The 16149-nt window shown below is 43.3% G+C and overlaps 1 protein-coding gene across 1 annotated transcript in view; it reads right to left on the bottom strand.

Annotated features, from left to right (window-relative positions):
* myrf (myelin regulatory factor) overlaps positions 1 to 16149 on the bottom strand; it is a 277298-nt gene that overhangs the window by 81274 nt on the left and 179875 nt on the right. The window contains exons 9-12 of the mRNA XM_067993584.1: positions 7670 to 7865; positions 6304 to 6380; positions 5019 to 5129; positions 3525 to 3615 (exon numbers count right to left, since the gene is read on the bottom strand). Of these exons, the coding sequence (XP_067849685.1) occupies positions 3525 to 3615; positions 5019 to 5129; positions 6304 to 6380; positions 7670 to 7865 (475 nt within the window). The remainder of the gene's footprint in view (positions 1 to 3524; positions 3616 to 5018; positions 5130 to 6303; positions 6381 to 7669; positions 7866 to 16149) is intronic.

Genomic DNA, 16149 nt, shown 5'->3' with positions numbered 1-16149 from the left:
AGTGAGGGGTTGAGAGAGCAAGAGAGGAAGACATGGGAAAAAGAGAAAGGAAAGTGAGAAGGAGACCAGGGGACAGAGATGGGGAGAGGGAGAAACAAACGGGAAAGAGATAGGATGGGAAGAGAAAGAAGGAGAGACAAGGAGAGAGAAGATGGAGTTGGGGACAGAGAGACAGGGAGAAACACAGAAAAAGCATGATAAAGGAAAGTCAGACTATTAAAGCCCACTGAAGCTTTATGTTTCTGCTGTTGTTCTTTAATACAGAAGAACCCTTGTCTGGGAGAGGTACACTCCTTGTATTAGAGTAGTGAGTACTGGCTCCATCACCAACGCAGCTTGTCCAGCTCTTAAGTGTTGATGCTACTACTATGGTAGGTGTGAATGTTACCAGATATACAACACAGTACGAAGTGCCAGTGAGGTGTCAGGATTTAACGAGTAAGTATTGTACTACAAAATACACGAGCTGTATGTTACCAGAAGGGAGTGAATTGTCAGGTTATCCCTGGGGCTTGTACAGTAACTTTGAACAAAATGCCTTCAGTACAGTGTTAACCGATACAGTGGAGCCTGTTTATTATCATACGTCTATATGCCATTACATAGAGATTGTCCTAGAACATTAAACCATCGCTGTCATATTGTCACAGGATCATTGAACTAGACATTTTTGCTTTCAGCTGCTCAGTAAGCGTCCTTGGTGCAATGCCCTCTATTGTCCAATGAATCTTTTCACCCGTTCTCTGACAGGCACATAGAAATTTGCCTGCTTTTCTCACCTGTTAAGCAATATTTTTGCCCCCTCAGTTCTTAAACTTACCTCCTTCCTGTACAGCTCTCTTTAGTTACTGATAATAAAGGGCTCCACTGTACCTAGGCTCTGAAATAGTCTCCTTTTGTGTGAGTGTTTTAAGCATTAAAATGTCTCACCTGTGCCGTGTTCTGTGAATGAAGAACAGAGGAATCAGAGACAGCTGGAGACGACACATGTGAACAGTCTCTACACACACTCTATTGTTATCCATGGGTAGGAACTATTCGTTATTACTACCTGCGCATTGTCAGTAACCCCATCCATTGTTGGTAATAATTGCACCTTTTAATTATCAGTAATCTTATTGCTGGTAATGATCCATTATTAGTAAGAATAGTTAGTAATGGTACATTATTACTACCTACCCATTGTTAGTAACCACCCATTTCTGGTAATAATTCACTGTTAGTAACTATTGTGTTAGCAATCGCTTATTGTTACTAACATTTGAATTAGATCCATAGTTGGTAATAATTTGTTGATGGTAATTGTCTATTATTAGTAACTATCCAACGTTAGTAATATCCAGTAACTTAATAATAACCAATTGTTATTGAGCATCCACTGCCAGTAATAATCCATTCTTAGTGATAATCCACAGTTTGCAATCATTCTTTATAATAATAATCTATTTTAATTTCTTTGATTTGCAATTACTGTTGCTTGTTCATTTTGTCTTTCAGCTGATTTTTATAATGTATTTGCTCCAGTAATTGAACAGTCAGACACATGATTATATCTCACACTGTTTTTAGGTAACAACATGTTCTCCATGCAGAATGTAATGTCTACCCGATTCTGGGGCACTGGGTAAATTCCAACAGCCCTCAATGCACTTTATTAAGAACAGTCAGCCTGTCAGAGGAAGGACATGTGTCAATCACATAAACTCCACCTGTCAGCATAAGTTCCATGTCTCTGTAGCATCCAAACTCAAATTAGGCCATTCCCCCCGTAGCCACTGGGATATAGTGGCTCTCAAGGAAAACACTTGGGTGGGCCACTAGCACCAAACTCCAACTTCCTGTGACCTACTCTCCAGGCCCATTGAAAGGAGTGAATCAGTGACACTGGAGGGGACAATATAATCTCAGACATGAAGAGCACAGCAAACTCATCAAACAATGCTGGGCTAAGTGTATTCTTTTCACTCTGTATGGAAGCTTTGAAAACTCAAGGGTGGATCGCTGATGATATATCAAAACCAGGAAAGATCTGGGCACTTATGAAGACCAAACGCAACTGAGTCACCATATCTTGTGGATGATTTAAATAGTCTCAGTGACTGGTGATGAAATGGTCCACAATGCACACCGGGTAAAAAGTGACAAGTCACTCCTGACTGGTGGTGTCTAACTCATGAGTGGCTCAGTGTTAGCTACCGAATATGTTCAGTACACACTGGGTAAAAGGGAACAATTCATTCCCATCTTGTATATAGGGTCTATGTATGCCTTGGTGTCAGCTCCTGCACATGTACAGTGCACACCAGGTAAAAAGAAACAATTCATTCCTGTCTGATACTGTATGGCTTGTGTGCATCTAGTGTCGGATCCTGCACAATACACTGTAGGTTGGATAAGGTGTGTACCTGCTCAGGCAGTTATATTGGAGAGCAGGACATGGCGTGTTGGTAATGAAGGAACCAGTATTGATTTGAATAGGCCTGAGATAGGTGCAGCAATTAAACACAGGAGATAATGTCCAGCATGCACTGTGTGAATCCTCGCTACAAAAGTTGTTCGTCCCTCCTGCTATTGTCAGCTTCCACAGGTGCATTCAGTAATATTACAATGGGGATCCTATTTAAATTGTAGGCATGATCTCCTCTGATTGCTCAGTGGATTAAAGCACCACTCGGTGCAGTACTGAGCTGGACAGACCTGGACTGTCACAGGTTCCAAACCACATTGTGCGGAGTTGGCCTATCTCAGCCTGGACAGCAGCTGGGTCAGTCGGTCCAGCTGGCCTCAATGTGTCCAAGTCAGGGAGGAGAAAAGTCAGCCCGGGTTCCCATTCCCAGTGGATATCTGATGACTCCTTCTGGAAAATTCCTCATGTGGACATCAGGTGTGGAGAGGATCAGGCTTAGTTGTGAAGCCTCTTACGGTAAAACAGCCCGTATACAATCTCTGTCTAGACTCATACAAGAATTGGCACTCAGACAAAATACCAGGGAGCTAGTAGTACCATGGACTCAGCAGGAAGTCAAATCTACTGGCAACATCTCATGGTTTCCTGCACTTGCTCACAGGAAGTCATATACTGCAGATGGTATCCCACCAATCCCACAAATGCTGGCAAATGTAACATCTCATTGCTGATATCCCGGATATCCCATAATTTCCTGAACGCAGTAGCAGGCAGTTGTATTCTACTGGCAATATCCTACAATTCCCCATACATGCTCACATGGCATTAACCCACATACAGTCACAGTTTACAGAGTAACAACTCACAGAGTGATAGCGGGAATGAGGCGTGCTCATTGAGACGGCTATTCCCCAATGTTGTGCACTATCACTCAGTAAAACACTGGTCGAAAAAACAGGGACATTGTGAACAAAACATTTGAAGTTACAGTGACAGCTATGACCTAAGATCATGTGACATCCCAGAAATCGCAAAAGAAAATAACCAAACACAGAGCGCTGTCACCCAGATTACATAGACTGTACATGTGTCATGCACGAGTTAGAATTAGCCTTACCCGGACAATGATTCTTTCAGAGACCTGAGCAGCCACGAGGTGATTCTGATTCTGGGCTTGAACTTGAAGGGCTACCACCAGCAAGAAATACCTGTGAGAGATGGAAGGGGAATCAGAACGAGGGAGGGAGAGATGGATGAGGAGAGAGAGTCCGAGACAGAGAGAGACAGATGGGTTCAGAAAAGATGTCAAGAGATAAGAGAGAGGGGAGAGAGAGAGAAAAGTGAGAAGAAACAGGTGTAGAAATCAGGGGGGTAGAGGAAAAAGTGAGAGAGGGAGAGGGAAAGTTTGAGAAAGAAAGAAATGATGGAGGGCAAATTAGAGAGTGAGAGAAAGGGAGAGTGAGAATGAGAGTACAAGAGAATATTAATAAACAATATCTATTATATATACAGTACTGTTCCTCTATTTCACAGTATTAATTCTCAGTTAAACCTTTCTTGTCCAATGTCTTCATTGTAACTCTATTATAAAATCTTGAACCCTCCTGTTACATGACATGGAGTCACTGACAAAGGCTATTCCTGTCCTTTATCATAAGAACATAAGAACATAAGAAATAGGAGCAGGAGTAGGCCAATCGGCCCCTCGAGCCTGCTCCGCCATTCAATAAGATCATGGCTGATCTGGTCCTAACCTCAAATCTAAAATCATGTCCAATTTCCTGCCCGCTCCCCGTAACCCCTAATTCCCCAATATCGTAAGCTCACCTGTAAGAAAATCACAACTACTGCAGTAAAAGTCGATATGGAGGCCAATCTTCATTCTCAGTGAGCATCAGGCAGTTGTGGGCAAAGAGATGGTGTCGTCTGCCCAATATTCTCAGCGAGAGGCCCAAGTCGATGATCCGGCCTAATTTGCATTGGATTGGCGAGCAACAAGCCCTGAACCAGCGCACACAGGCAGCTCACTGATCGGGGAGGGGACAGCAGGAAATCCTGCAGCAGCGGGCTGGAATTCATGCTCATCCTGGCCCCACAAAGATCATTTTGAAAACTTACCTGTGCAGTTTCTGCATCAGTCCCTTTAAAGAATGCTGGAGAGGCTACTCTACGTCTAGTAGCAATGGGTGGAGCATGAGTAGCACACATTCTACCCATTGGTACCTTGCTGGGGTATGGGTTCGTGGGTACTGGCTGCTATTCTGATACCTCTTCTAAGCGCTTTGGGACCGCCTGAGAATGTGAACGCGTGACATAAATGCAAATTCTTTCTTTCTTCATCTGTGAGCCCTGACATTGAGTGTTGGCTCAGTATTTAATTGTGAAAGGTTTCACAGCCAAGACCGATTATGTCCTCACTCACCATACACACACTTTCCAACAGAATTCACTGGATAGTGATCAGGCACAGGAAGCTGGCTGACGTTTGGTTTCCCTGGAACAGGGATGCTGCGTGGGCAGTGACCAGCTTCCTGGTCTGAGGTCATGTAAACCAAATAACATCAGTAGGAATGGGAATCCTATCAGCTTTGCAGGACACAATGGCACCCACCTCTGGTCTGGATTGGGTTTGCCTTTCTTCCTCATGTTGTTAGCTGTTGTTTCACTGAAATGTAACCTTCCAACTGTGACCTTTGTGACCTGATCAGGAGGGATGTTAACCCTGTGGAAACAAAAAATCCATCAACATCCTACATCTCTCAATATCCTTCAGTATGTGTTAATACCACCACCAACTCTCCATATACCCTAGCACCTCTCAAAACCCACCACCATTTCTCATTGTCTCATTATCCCACAATATCCCTGTGTATCCCACATCATCAATATTTCTCAAAATACCTAACTATCCATTAGCATCTCTTAGTATCTCTCATATTTCATATACATCTCTTATCAATCCTGTCCATCCTTCAAATCCACTGATATCCATGAACATTTCTCAATAGCCATTAAAGTTTGATTTTCCCTTTTCACATCTACCTTACAATTTCTCATTTGAAAGCAAAAAAAAAGCCCACAATGAGCAATATAAACATTATTGCTAAACGAACTTTGTGAAGTTATCAACTATTCACATTGTGCATGCTCCTTGTGCTGCCTTGTAGCTACTGGTGACAACCCTAGGTATTGCTTGGCATTCCCAACATTAATATAAATGTATTGAATAGTCTGAGGGGTTTATGGTTCAACTCCTCACCCTGCAAGGGTAGGATGAGGGAGATTGTAGCCAGTGCTGGTCAGCACACAGCAAGTGGCTGCCAGAGGAAGGTATGGCATATGTCTGCTTTAAGGACTAGGGTGTTGGTAGCTTAGTAACATCTATAAAGAAAAACTTGCATTTATATAACTCTTTATTACATTTTTTAAAACACCTCAAAGCACTTACATTCCTCTGAAGGGCAGTGACCATTGTGGGCAGACAAGGCAACCATTTTGTGCACAGCAATTTCCCAAAACAGCAACAAGATTAATCACCAGTTAACCTGTTTAATGGTGGTATTTTATGAGGGAGAACTCTTGGCCAAGAAACCAGGAGAATTCACTATTCTTCTTCAAATAATGCTATGTTATGTTTAACATCTTCCGTTTCATCAACATTTCATCCAAAAGAGAGCAACTCGTTCAACGTAGCACTCTCTTAGTTTCACACTAAGTGTCTGCCAAAATGGTGTGCTCAAGTCCTCGAACTGGGCTTGAACCCATGGCCTTCCGACTCCGACTCAACTGAGCCAAGCTGAAACCCTGATGGGCAAATAAAAGTGACTTTCCATTGATAGCAAAGGTTGCTCTGTTTCCTAAAATGCACAATGAACATCTCTGTGACTTGTACTTACGTGACAGGGTTGAATGGCCGTTTGCTACGGTCTGACTGCGACTGCTCAATGTTGATGCTCTGGTTCATTGTCTCCAACTGCCAAAGAACAGTATTAAACAATCAGCAAAACAATATACATCCCTGCTCTTTTTCAACTTTACTGTTCAACAGAAGGACTCAATTCCAATCAAACTAATTGCATCTAAAAAGTAATGTGAGAAAGGGACTTGGAATGGTTCCAACATAACTGGCCCCTACCACTTCAAGGGAGCACAGTTCCAATCTAATGGATCTCTTCAAGGTAGATTTGCATCTTCATTCTTTTTTTAAAATTTCTAACCCTCCAATTTTCATGAGAAACAATTAAAATGGCTTACACAGGGCAATAAGTGGCACAGCACACTGGCCTTTATCTCCTGGGGACATGGGTTCAAATCCTTCCCAGACTGATGAGAGTAAAATTTCTTTTGCCTGCTGCATGGGCCCACAGCTTCAGTTAACATTGAATTTGCAATCTCACTAATTCTCTCATCTACCACCTTAAACATCCACTCCCTCCACCATCAGCACACCATGGCTGGACTGTGTACTATCTACAGGATGCAGCAACTCACCAAGGCTTCTTTGACTGCACCTCTCAAACCCGCAACCTCCGCCACCTAAAATGACATGGGCAGCAGACGCGTGGGAACACCATCACATCCAGGTTCCCCTCCAAGTCACACACCATCCTGACTTAGAAATATATCGCCGTTCCTTCATCGTCACTGGGTCAAAATCCTGGAACTCCCTTCCTAACAGCACTATGAGAGCACCTTCACCACTTGGACTTGAACGGTTCAAGAAGGCAGCTCACCACCTTCTCAAGGGCGACAAGGGATGGCAATAAATGCTGGCCTTGCCAGCGATGCCCATATCCCAAGAATGAAAAAAAGATAGGCCACAGGATGGCTGTGTGGGCAATAATAAAATGACTGTTCCTCCGAGAGTGAAATGAACCAGGCGGGCAACAGACAGGGAAATTGCACTGCCCTCCCAAGGGCTCTAACTAAAGGCCCAAACCATTTTTGTGGTCAGGCCACATTTGAATTTAATTGGCAAGCTACCAGCACTCAACGACTGTTGACAGGGTAGCTCACCGATCGTGGGGTGGGGACAGGAAAACGGGGTGGTATCCAAATGAAAAACACCTTCATTGCCCCTAGCTATGGCCACAACAACTTGTAGACAACATCTCTTCAGCCATTCACAAAAACCAGCTTTGTATCCACACTGACTTCTTTGGTCAAATTGGCAAATGGAAGGAAATACATCCAAGGACCAAATATACCCAGTAACAAAGCTCTCTCACTTCTATCCCTCCCTCACCGTCAAGTACCACCCACCTTTGCACCATGCAACTTCAGAATGAAGCAGTCGATTGGTTTGAGCCCCTCGGGGGTTTTCACATATTTGGGGTCACCCATCATGCCGACATAAACAGTGACCTGGAAGTGGTTCTTCTTTTGGCAGACAAAAGCATCATCAGGGACAGAGAAGTTAAAGCCTTTGTCAGCATCTACTCTGTAGCTAGGATTGGGTCTGTAAAAGAAAGGAGTAAATTCAGGAGAGATACTAACACCAGCTAATGTACAACCACAGACATTGGATCACAACAAGCTGCATTTGCATAATGCCTTTAATGTAGAAGAAGTCCCAAGATGCTTTTATAGACAAAAGGACTAAAGGAATGGACAATGACCCATGGTGAATGAGTTAAGACAGGTGAACAAAAGTTTGGTCAAGAAGATGAATTTGAGAAAGGTTTTCAAAGGCAGAAAGAGAAGCGCAAAGTCGGAGGGATTTTGGGAGGGAGAGCAAAGCCAAGGCAGCTGAGGGCTCTGTCTCCAATGCAGGGGGGAGAAATGCACAAAATGCCAGTGTAGAAGGACTGAAGGGTGCAGCAGGGGATGCAAGGCTGGGAGAGTTAGGGTGGGGCGAGGCCATTTGAAGATGAGGATTTGGATTTTAAATTCAATGCACTGGGGGAGAGGGAGCCAGTGTAGGTCAGCGGAAACTGGGGTGTTGGCAAGCATGAAAGGATGAGGACTGTTGAGTTTTAACCAAGTTAGAGTTTTGGAGGGTGGAGGATTGGACAGCGGAGAAATGGAGTAGAAGTGACAAAAATATGCGTCACTATTTCTGGGAATTACGCTCAATACTCTCTTGGGCTCAGAGTCACTGGTCACTCCAGTAAGCAGACCGTACATCTCTGATGATCAGGAGTGTACCCTTTTCTGCAAATATCTAAATAAACAATGGCATGACCCAGGGATGATAACAGAGAGCCCTTGCTCCATACACCAGCTACTGGAATGTGCTGCCATGTGATTCTCCTTTCTTTATGGATGGCTGACCAGATGAACATTCTTACTAATTTGAGACACAGGCTTGAATCAACATGGTTTTTGATTTCAATGGGCAGTTTCTAAAATGGGCGCCCGATCCGCAATGTCAGTTTTACACCCGGGCAGCAGGGTGAAAATTTACCCCACTGCGTGAAAAGAGAGGACAATAAAATATCCAAAATGATCATTTCAATAATGTAAAAACAAGTTTCTAATTTTAGAAAAAGCTGAGGCAGGTTTCCTGGTTTCTTCTTTACAGGGGAGAAGGCGTCACATGTTGATAAATATACAAATGTGTAACATGTTCTACCTATCAATGTGACAGGAGTGTTGCAAGAATGGAAACTCCCAGCAGTCCTCGCACTAATAAACTGTAACCTCCATAGAAGGAACCATACTCTCACTGGGAGAATCTGCCTTCAATACAACTTCAGTGACCTTCAACCAGGAAAGTTCCAACAAGAATATAAGAAAAAGGCCTTTTGGCCCATCAAGCTTTCCCTTACACAGACCATGTACAAGCTACCTTATCAAGATCATTCAGATGCTGAGGCATCTGCCATGTATTTCCAGCATTTTCTGTTTTTATTTGACATTTACATCATCTGTGTTTCTCAGCACTTTAGAGGAGTCAGTTTTAACACAACTTCAGTGTTCTTCAGCCAGGCAGGCTTACGACCAAAAACGGGCCTTAACTTGGTCTTCAATGTCCTTCAATCCAGATATTCTATTACTATCAGCTTGGGATTTAAGGCAAAATCATGAGGAAAAAGTGGGCCAAAGAACTTTGAAGAAATTTAAACTGATTAAACCAACATAAACTTCAGGGCCAGTCGCTCACCTTCCTCCTGGACACCTCACCAACTTCAGATCTTAACTGGTTCATTTTCCTGCTTGACTCTAGCATTCCATTATTTGTTCTTCCACTGAGTCACACCTATAGTACGAAGCTCATCTATGCTGGAAATCAAGACTGTGAATCCTCTACTTCAGCTATTTGTGAGTCACAATGAGCATAGCCCAGATGCATTACCATAGGAACCATCAAAAATCAGATGGAAGGTCACTAACTACTGACCTAATTTTGTATCTGCAAAATGAATGGATGCAGAGTTTCTGTTGACTTTCTGATTGGTCAGTACTAACCATGTGGTCATATTGGTCATGTGCTTACCAGCGACCAATCACAATACAAAACCCAGACTGCTGCTACTAACTGTAAATGCAAAGAGTGCTACTTGAAGCCCTGGAGGCTGGCTGACCACAGCCATGACTACAAGGTTACAGAATGACACTAACAGACCTCGTAGCTGGTTGCCCACCCACATTCTCACTTGGGATGTGGTCAGCAGCAGTGCATGGCCTGAAAGATGGAAAGGTGAGGCAGTGGATGTTGAAGGCCAAACTGCCTTCATTTAAAAAAGTCCTCGGCAATCTTTTAATTGGGAAACAAGGTAGAATAGCCAGAGGAGCTGTATGTTAATATCATTAAGGGATGAATGTGATTCCCATCATCACTCTGTATATTTATAAAGCTAACAAAAGAATTGCCAAATATATTTTCAGTTAGATAGATGGCACTGCTTTAAAATAATATCTGGGAGGCTCTTCTAACACCTCTCTCATACCCTTGGACAAAACACGAGTAGCTTGTTATCTGATCTTCTCTCAGTTCATCCTCCAACTTTCTCTCCATCACAACCATTCTTATCTTGCTCTATTTTATCAATATTACTATATTCAGTGTTCCTCTAAACTTTCTTATCTTGCTCCTTCTCACCTCCAAGTATCCCTACTTACACACTCTTTCTCCTTCTTTCATTGTCCACTGCATTGAAATCACACTCATCACACCATCTCCTACTCTAACTCATCCTTTCCAAAACTGCAACTTGTCATCTCTGTCGGTGTTCCCCTCTTCCTCTTATAAAACCTAAGCTTGGTGTCACCTACCCACTACTTCCTGATTTACCTCCTCTTGTCTCCTAGTCTTTTCAATCTTGGTAGTGTCCTGTGCTATGAACCGTGACCCTTCACTTGGACTTCTCAATAAAACAACCCTGACATCCACATGGAGGCAAGCTCAGGGTCCAAGAAATAGCATTGGATTCATTGCAGAGATAAATGCCAGTTATTTTTTTAAAAAGTAGGGTCTTGACCTTTGTAAACCAGAATGATATTTCTGGACCGACGTCAATAAGTAGTCAGGATCTAATTTCCATTTTCTTGTTAAACACGAGGGCCCTGTGACTGAGATAAGCTTTGTGGATCAGCAAGTCTTAGCCTATAAGTATAGTTACTATTATAAAGATATCCAGTTTTACTGGGAGATGCTGCGCAATCAAAACAACATGTAGAGATCAAAAGCAACTTGTAGCGACATTCAATGCTGTAAGGGTCACAGAAAATTGTACAAGCTTTGAAATTGCCCCTGTGCGGTTTCACGACAAACAGCTGAAATACTATAAGCACTATGGTGCCATTTATATTGTTGTGTGTGGTTTTATGGTAGAGGCACTCTGTACTGGAACTAAAGCACAATAGTGCAATATAACCTCTAATCACTGGAACGGGAATTTCCTTTAACGTAGCCATTTCTCCAAAACAGATACCTGCGAAATTAACCACCTTCAACAACAACAACAACAACAACAACAACTTGCATTCATATAGCGCCTTTAACATAGTAAAACATCCCAAGACACTTCACAGGAGCGTTATCAAACAAAATTTGACACCGAGCCACATAAAGAGATATTAGGACAGGTGACTAAAAGCTTGGTCAAAGAGTTAGATTTTAAGGAGAGCCTTAAAGGAGGACAGAGGGGTAAAGAGAGGCGGAGAGGTTTAGGGAGAGAATTCCAGAGCTTAGGGTCTAGGCAGCTGAAGGCACGGCTGCCAATGGTGTAGCGATGAAAATTGGGGATGCCCAAGAGGACTTGATGTGAGTTAGGATGCGGGTAGCAGAGCTTTGGATGAGCTCAAGTTTACGGAGGGTGGAAGATGGGAGGCCGGCCAGGAGAGCAATGGACTAGTCGAGTCTGGAGGTAACAAAGGCATGGAAGGGGGTTTCAGCAGCAGATGAGCTGAGGCAGGGGCGGAGACGGGCGATATTAAGGTGGTAGAAGTAGGCGGTCTTGGTGATAGAGAGGATATGGGGTTAGAAGCTCAGCTAAAGGTCAAATAGGACGCCACGGTTGCTAACAGTCTGGTTCAGCCTCAGACAGTGGCCGGGGAGAGGGATGGAGTCGATGGCTAGATATTGGAGTTGTGTAATATCCAACAATTTGGGACTCACATCAGGACATAGCATTGGGAAATGATTCCCTACACCTGAAGAGAAGCTCATTTCAACACTACCCCCACCAAAATTAGCACACAAAGCCCATCATTTACATGCAGTCTGACTGAACAATCAGTTCCATTACTGGTCAGGCAAATGAGCGTATTAACTCATTCCAGGATTAACACTAAGCACAAACCACAGACAAGCATTATACAAGAGAACAATACATAGAGGGGATTAAGTTACAGGCTCGAAGTTAATCACAGGATTCAAATAATTTACATTTAAAGGATAAATTTTGGGAGGCCTCAGGACCTTGCACGCAGAGGGAGAGGATGGGCGGGGGGGGGGGGGTAAATGAGAAAAAAAGCAAAATAGGTGGAGGTGATGTCGAACCCCGGAGGGTCAGTCTGTTAATGATGTACAGATATTTGACAGCCGTGTTGAGAGTGACACTGCACCCACAAAAATGCAAGGAATGCACTTGCAGCAGGTTCACAACTAGTTGCTAGGAAACCAACCCCAATATTCCCCAGACCAGCCAAGAAATCACAACTCCAATGGGAATGTTTAAACTCACATTCAAACACACGTCGGCTACAGACAGCTCGGAGCATGTGTTTTCTGTCAATCAGCAGCAGACAGCACAGACTGCCAACCAAAACAAAAATTACAGCTAGGTCATCAAACAGTTCCTCGAACAGGCCACATTCAGCATTGACAGACACCCAGGAGTTCACATGCAGCCATTTGTCATACTGGATTTTTACGAACAGTCTTCAGAAAGGCCCTGAGGTTACCCTTATGGCTCATTTCTCTTTCCCTCTCTGTCTGTCTCTCGCTCTCTCTCTCTCTTTTTAACCAGTTGAAATGCCAACTTCAGTTTTCAACCTCTCAACTGAGACACTTATTAAAATCCTTCCTGGCCCGAGCTGGGTTAGACTATCTTGCGTAGCTAATTTTTCAGACGCCACCACATTTGTGTTGGAGTTACTGAGGTCTGTAGTTGTATTAGGTGATCAACCACTGGGAACAAAGTTCAGGCTGCAGAAAGAGTAATGAGGACGCAGGTACTGTGCAGCATGTGTGTATCTCAGTGTCAGATCCCAAACATGTACAGTACACAACAGGTATAAGGGAGCAATTCAGTTCACTCCTGTCTCATACTATATGGCTCATGTGTGCCTTAGTGTTAGTGCGTGCATGTGTACAGTGCAAATGAATAAAAAGGGAGCAAGTGATGCGTCTGCCTGCCCCAAGTATTCACTTGCCCCCTTCAGTACCATGAGCCCTGTGCAGCTTGCTGATCGGATCATGTATATCAGGACAGTGCAGCCACAGCACAGAAAGTTGTTGTGCTTCTGGTTAAAAATTCTTTCTCCGTCAGGACTCTGTCAAACTTCATCTCTCGTTGAGTGTTTGTAGAGGAGCGGCTGATGGGATTTAAACCACATGCTGTGGCCCCATGTCCCATGTGTAATGCACATTAATAAATGGGTCTGACAGCAGCAAGCTGTGTGGAAACTCCGAGCAGCAACCTCAACAAAATCAGCAAGCAGTCAGTCATCACTACGCTGATCTATAAGGGGTTTAAAATTGAGGAATGTACATACAGAGCAAAAGGAAAAGGGGAGAGACAGAGACAGTTAGAGAGAAAGTTGAGAAGGGGAGAGACAGAAAAAGAGAGAAGTAAGAAAGGGAAGAGACAAAAAGAAAAAAAAAAGAAAGAATGAGGGAGGGGAGCAAAGTGGAAGAGAAAGTGACAGAAAAAAAGTGAAGAAAAAGATGTGGGGTAAGAGATAAAGAGAAAGGGAGAAAAGAAAGTAAGTGATGAGATGGATAGAAAAATAAAGTCAGAGATCAAGAGGGAAGGAATATTTATTACATTAAATCCTGTTTTAATCAGCACCAGAATATACACTGATAAGACAGTCAAGATAATATTAGCATACTTTAAAAAACCTTACTCATATGATTTTTATGAATAATACAATGTGCATCATCATATAATAACAGCAACCCACATTTATAAAACACCTTTAATGTAGAAAAAGTCCCAAAGTGCTTCAAAGAAGTGTATAATCAAAAAACGGATGCCAAGCCAAAGAAGGAGTTATTAAGAGGAGTGACCAAAAGCTTGACCAAAGAGGTGTGTTTTACGGAGAAAAGGGAGAAGGAGGTGGAGAAGCAGAAAGGTTTAGGGAGGGAATTCCAGAAAATGGGGTGGCTGAAGGCTCGGCTGCCAATGGTGGGGTGAAGGGAGGGAGGAATGCCCTAGAGGCATGGAGTCAGAGGAATGGAGAGTCTTGCGGGGGTGGGGGGAAGGAAGAGGGGGGATTTTATGGAGGGGCGAGACCATGAAGAGATTTAAACATGAGGATGAGAATTTTAAATTTGAGGCGTTGGGGGACTGGAAGCCAATGTAGGTTAGCGAGGACAGGGGTGATGGGTGAGCGGGACTTGGTGTGGGATAGAATTCATGCAGCCTGAGGTTGCGAACAGTCTGGTTCAGTCTGAGACTGTGGCTGGGGAAGCAAATGGAGTTGGTGACAAAGTGTGTGGCAGGAGCTGAAACGATGGCTTTGGTCCTCCCAGTCAAACAAGCAGACTGACAGAAGAGAGGCAGTAGAGGAGTTGCAAGAGGTGGTGAAGAGGTAGAGTTGGGTATCATCAACATACATGTGAATGCTGACTCCATGTCTGCACATGATGTCACCAAGGGGCAGCATGTAGATGATGAAGAGGAGGGGCCAAAGATAGATACTTGGGGGACTCCAGAGGTAGCTGTGCGGGGCAGGAAGAGAAGCCATTGCTGGAGATGCTCTGACAATGATCGATTAGGTAAGAGTGAAATCAAGTGAGTGCAGTCCCACCGAGCTGGACAATGGAGGAAAGTGTTGGAGGAGGATGATGTGTTAAAAACAATGCTGCGTAAAAGGCACAGGGTTGGGTGACAAACATGGCAGCAACCGGTGGGGGCAGGAGATGATGAAAAGAGAGCAACTAGGTCCTGGGGTTCAAATAAAACATACAACAAACAAACTGAACAGTGTCTGTTAATGACATTATCTGAACTATTCAATTAGATCCTAGCCTCTAACTCACTTGTGGGTATCAGATATTGGATATATAAATCATCCAAACCTCTTTTATTAGATCCCAGCTGTAACTCACTCCTGACTATCCATTATTGTATATATAAATCATCCAAACTCTTTGCTTCGATTTCAAACTGCCCAGTTAAGACTTGTCACGCCTTTAATAAATGGAATGTGCTGGTTTGAAGGGGCATTGCCTTTGTGAACATGTTTGGGACCTTGTTTTGTGTTTGAAGAGGGAAAAGAACCAGAATAGCTTTGCATCATTTTCCTCACTACGATGGCACCTACGAGTGACACATTGATCCGTTTCCAAAGCAATTCATGTAACTGCACTGTTTATAAGCAACAGAGAAAGCTTTGGCCAAACACTTAAATACTGTCTGAGATGCGAATCATTGTGATTAATGTTATCAGTTGCAACCAATGAGTATTGCCAGAATTGCATCACTTGATGTCTCTTTACAATTGTTCTTACTGAAACATTGGGCAATCAGCAAGGAATTGATACCAAACCCTGCTCCCCCCCTCTCCTCGTATCCTAACAAACCCTCAGGAATTTAAGGAGTTGTAGGGAGAAGCCACTCCTTGGGTTCTACTGATCGCTGACTGCATGTGCCTTTTCATCCATCATTCCTAGACATTGTCTCCAGGTTTCTTAGAACTTCCTGACATTATCTGTGACTGTTTTTCTTTTTTGGTGATTTTTTAATTTTTGTGCTTGGGAATGGAATACTTTATTTTCAACTCAATGTCAGCATCAAGACTCCAAGGTTAATTAAGGGTTAGATGGAAAATGAAGCTCCTTTCCATCTCCCTGACCAGCCATCCTGTGGCCTCTCTCAGTTAGAATGCCAATCTAGTGCCAATTAGTGCTGAATTAGGGCCATGTGATGTTCAGTGCCAAAAGGATCAGGATTGAGATATATTTCACATAGCCCTCTTACAGTCAGCAGTGAGAGGAGACTTTCATTCCATAATTCTGGGCTGGATTTAAATCTGGGTCCCAGAGGTGAAAGGCCAGTGTCGAACCCTCATTCTTTATTTTCTGTTCCAATTTAGATTTTAAAGAAAGATGCCAATTTTTGCACTGT

This window comes from Heptranchias perlo, chromosome 12, assembly GCF_035084215.1.
Source record: "Heptranchias perlo isolate sHepPer1 chromosome 12, sHepPer1.hap1, whole genome shotgun sequence".
Lineage (NCBI taxonomy): Eukaryota > Metazoa > Chordata > Chondrichthyes > Hexanchiformes > Hexanchidae > Heptranchias > Heptranchias perlo.
Note: the sequence above shows the minus strand (reverse complement) of the source record. Positions and strands in the feature narration are given on the sequence as shown.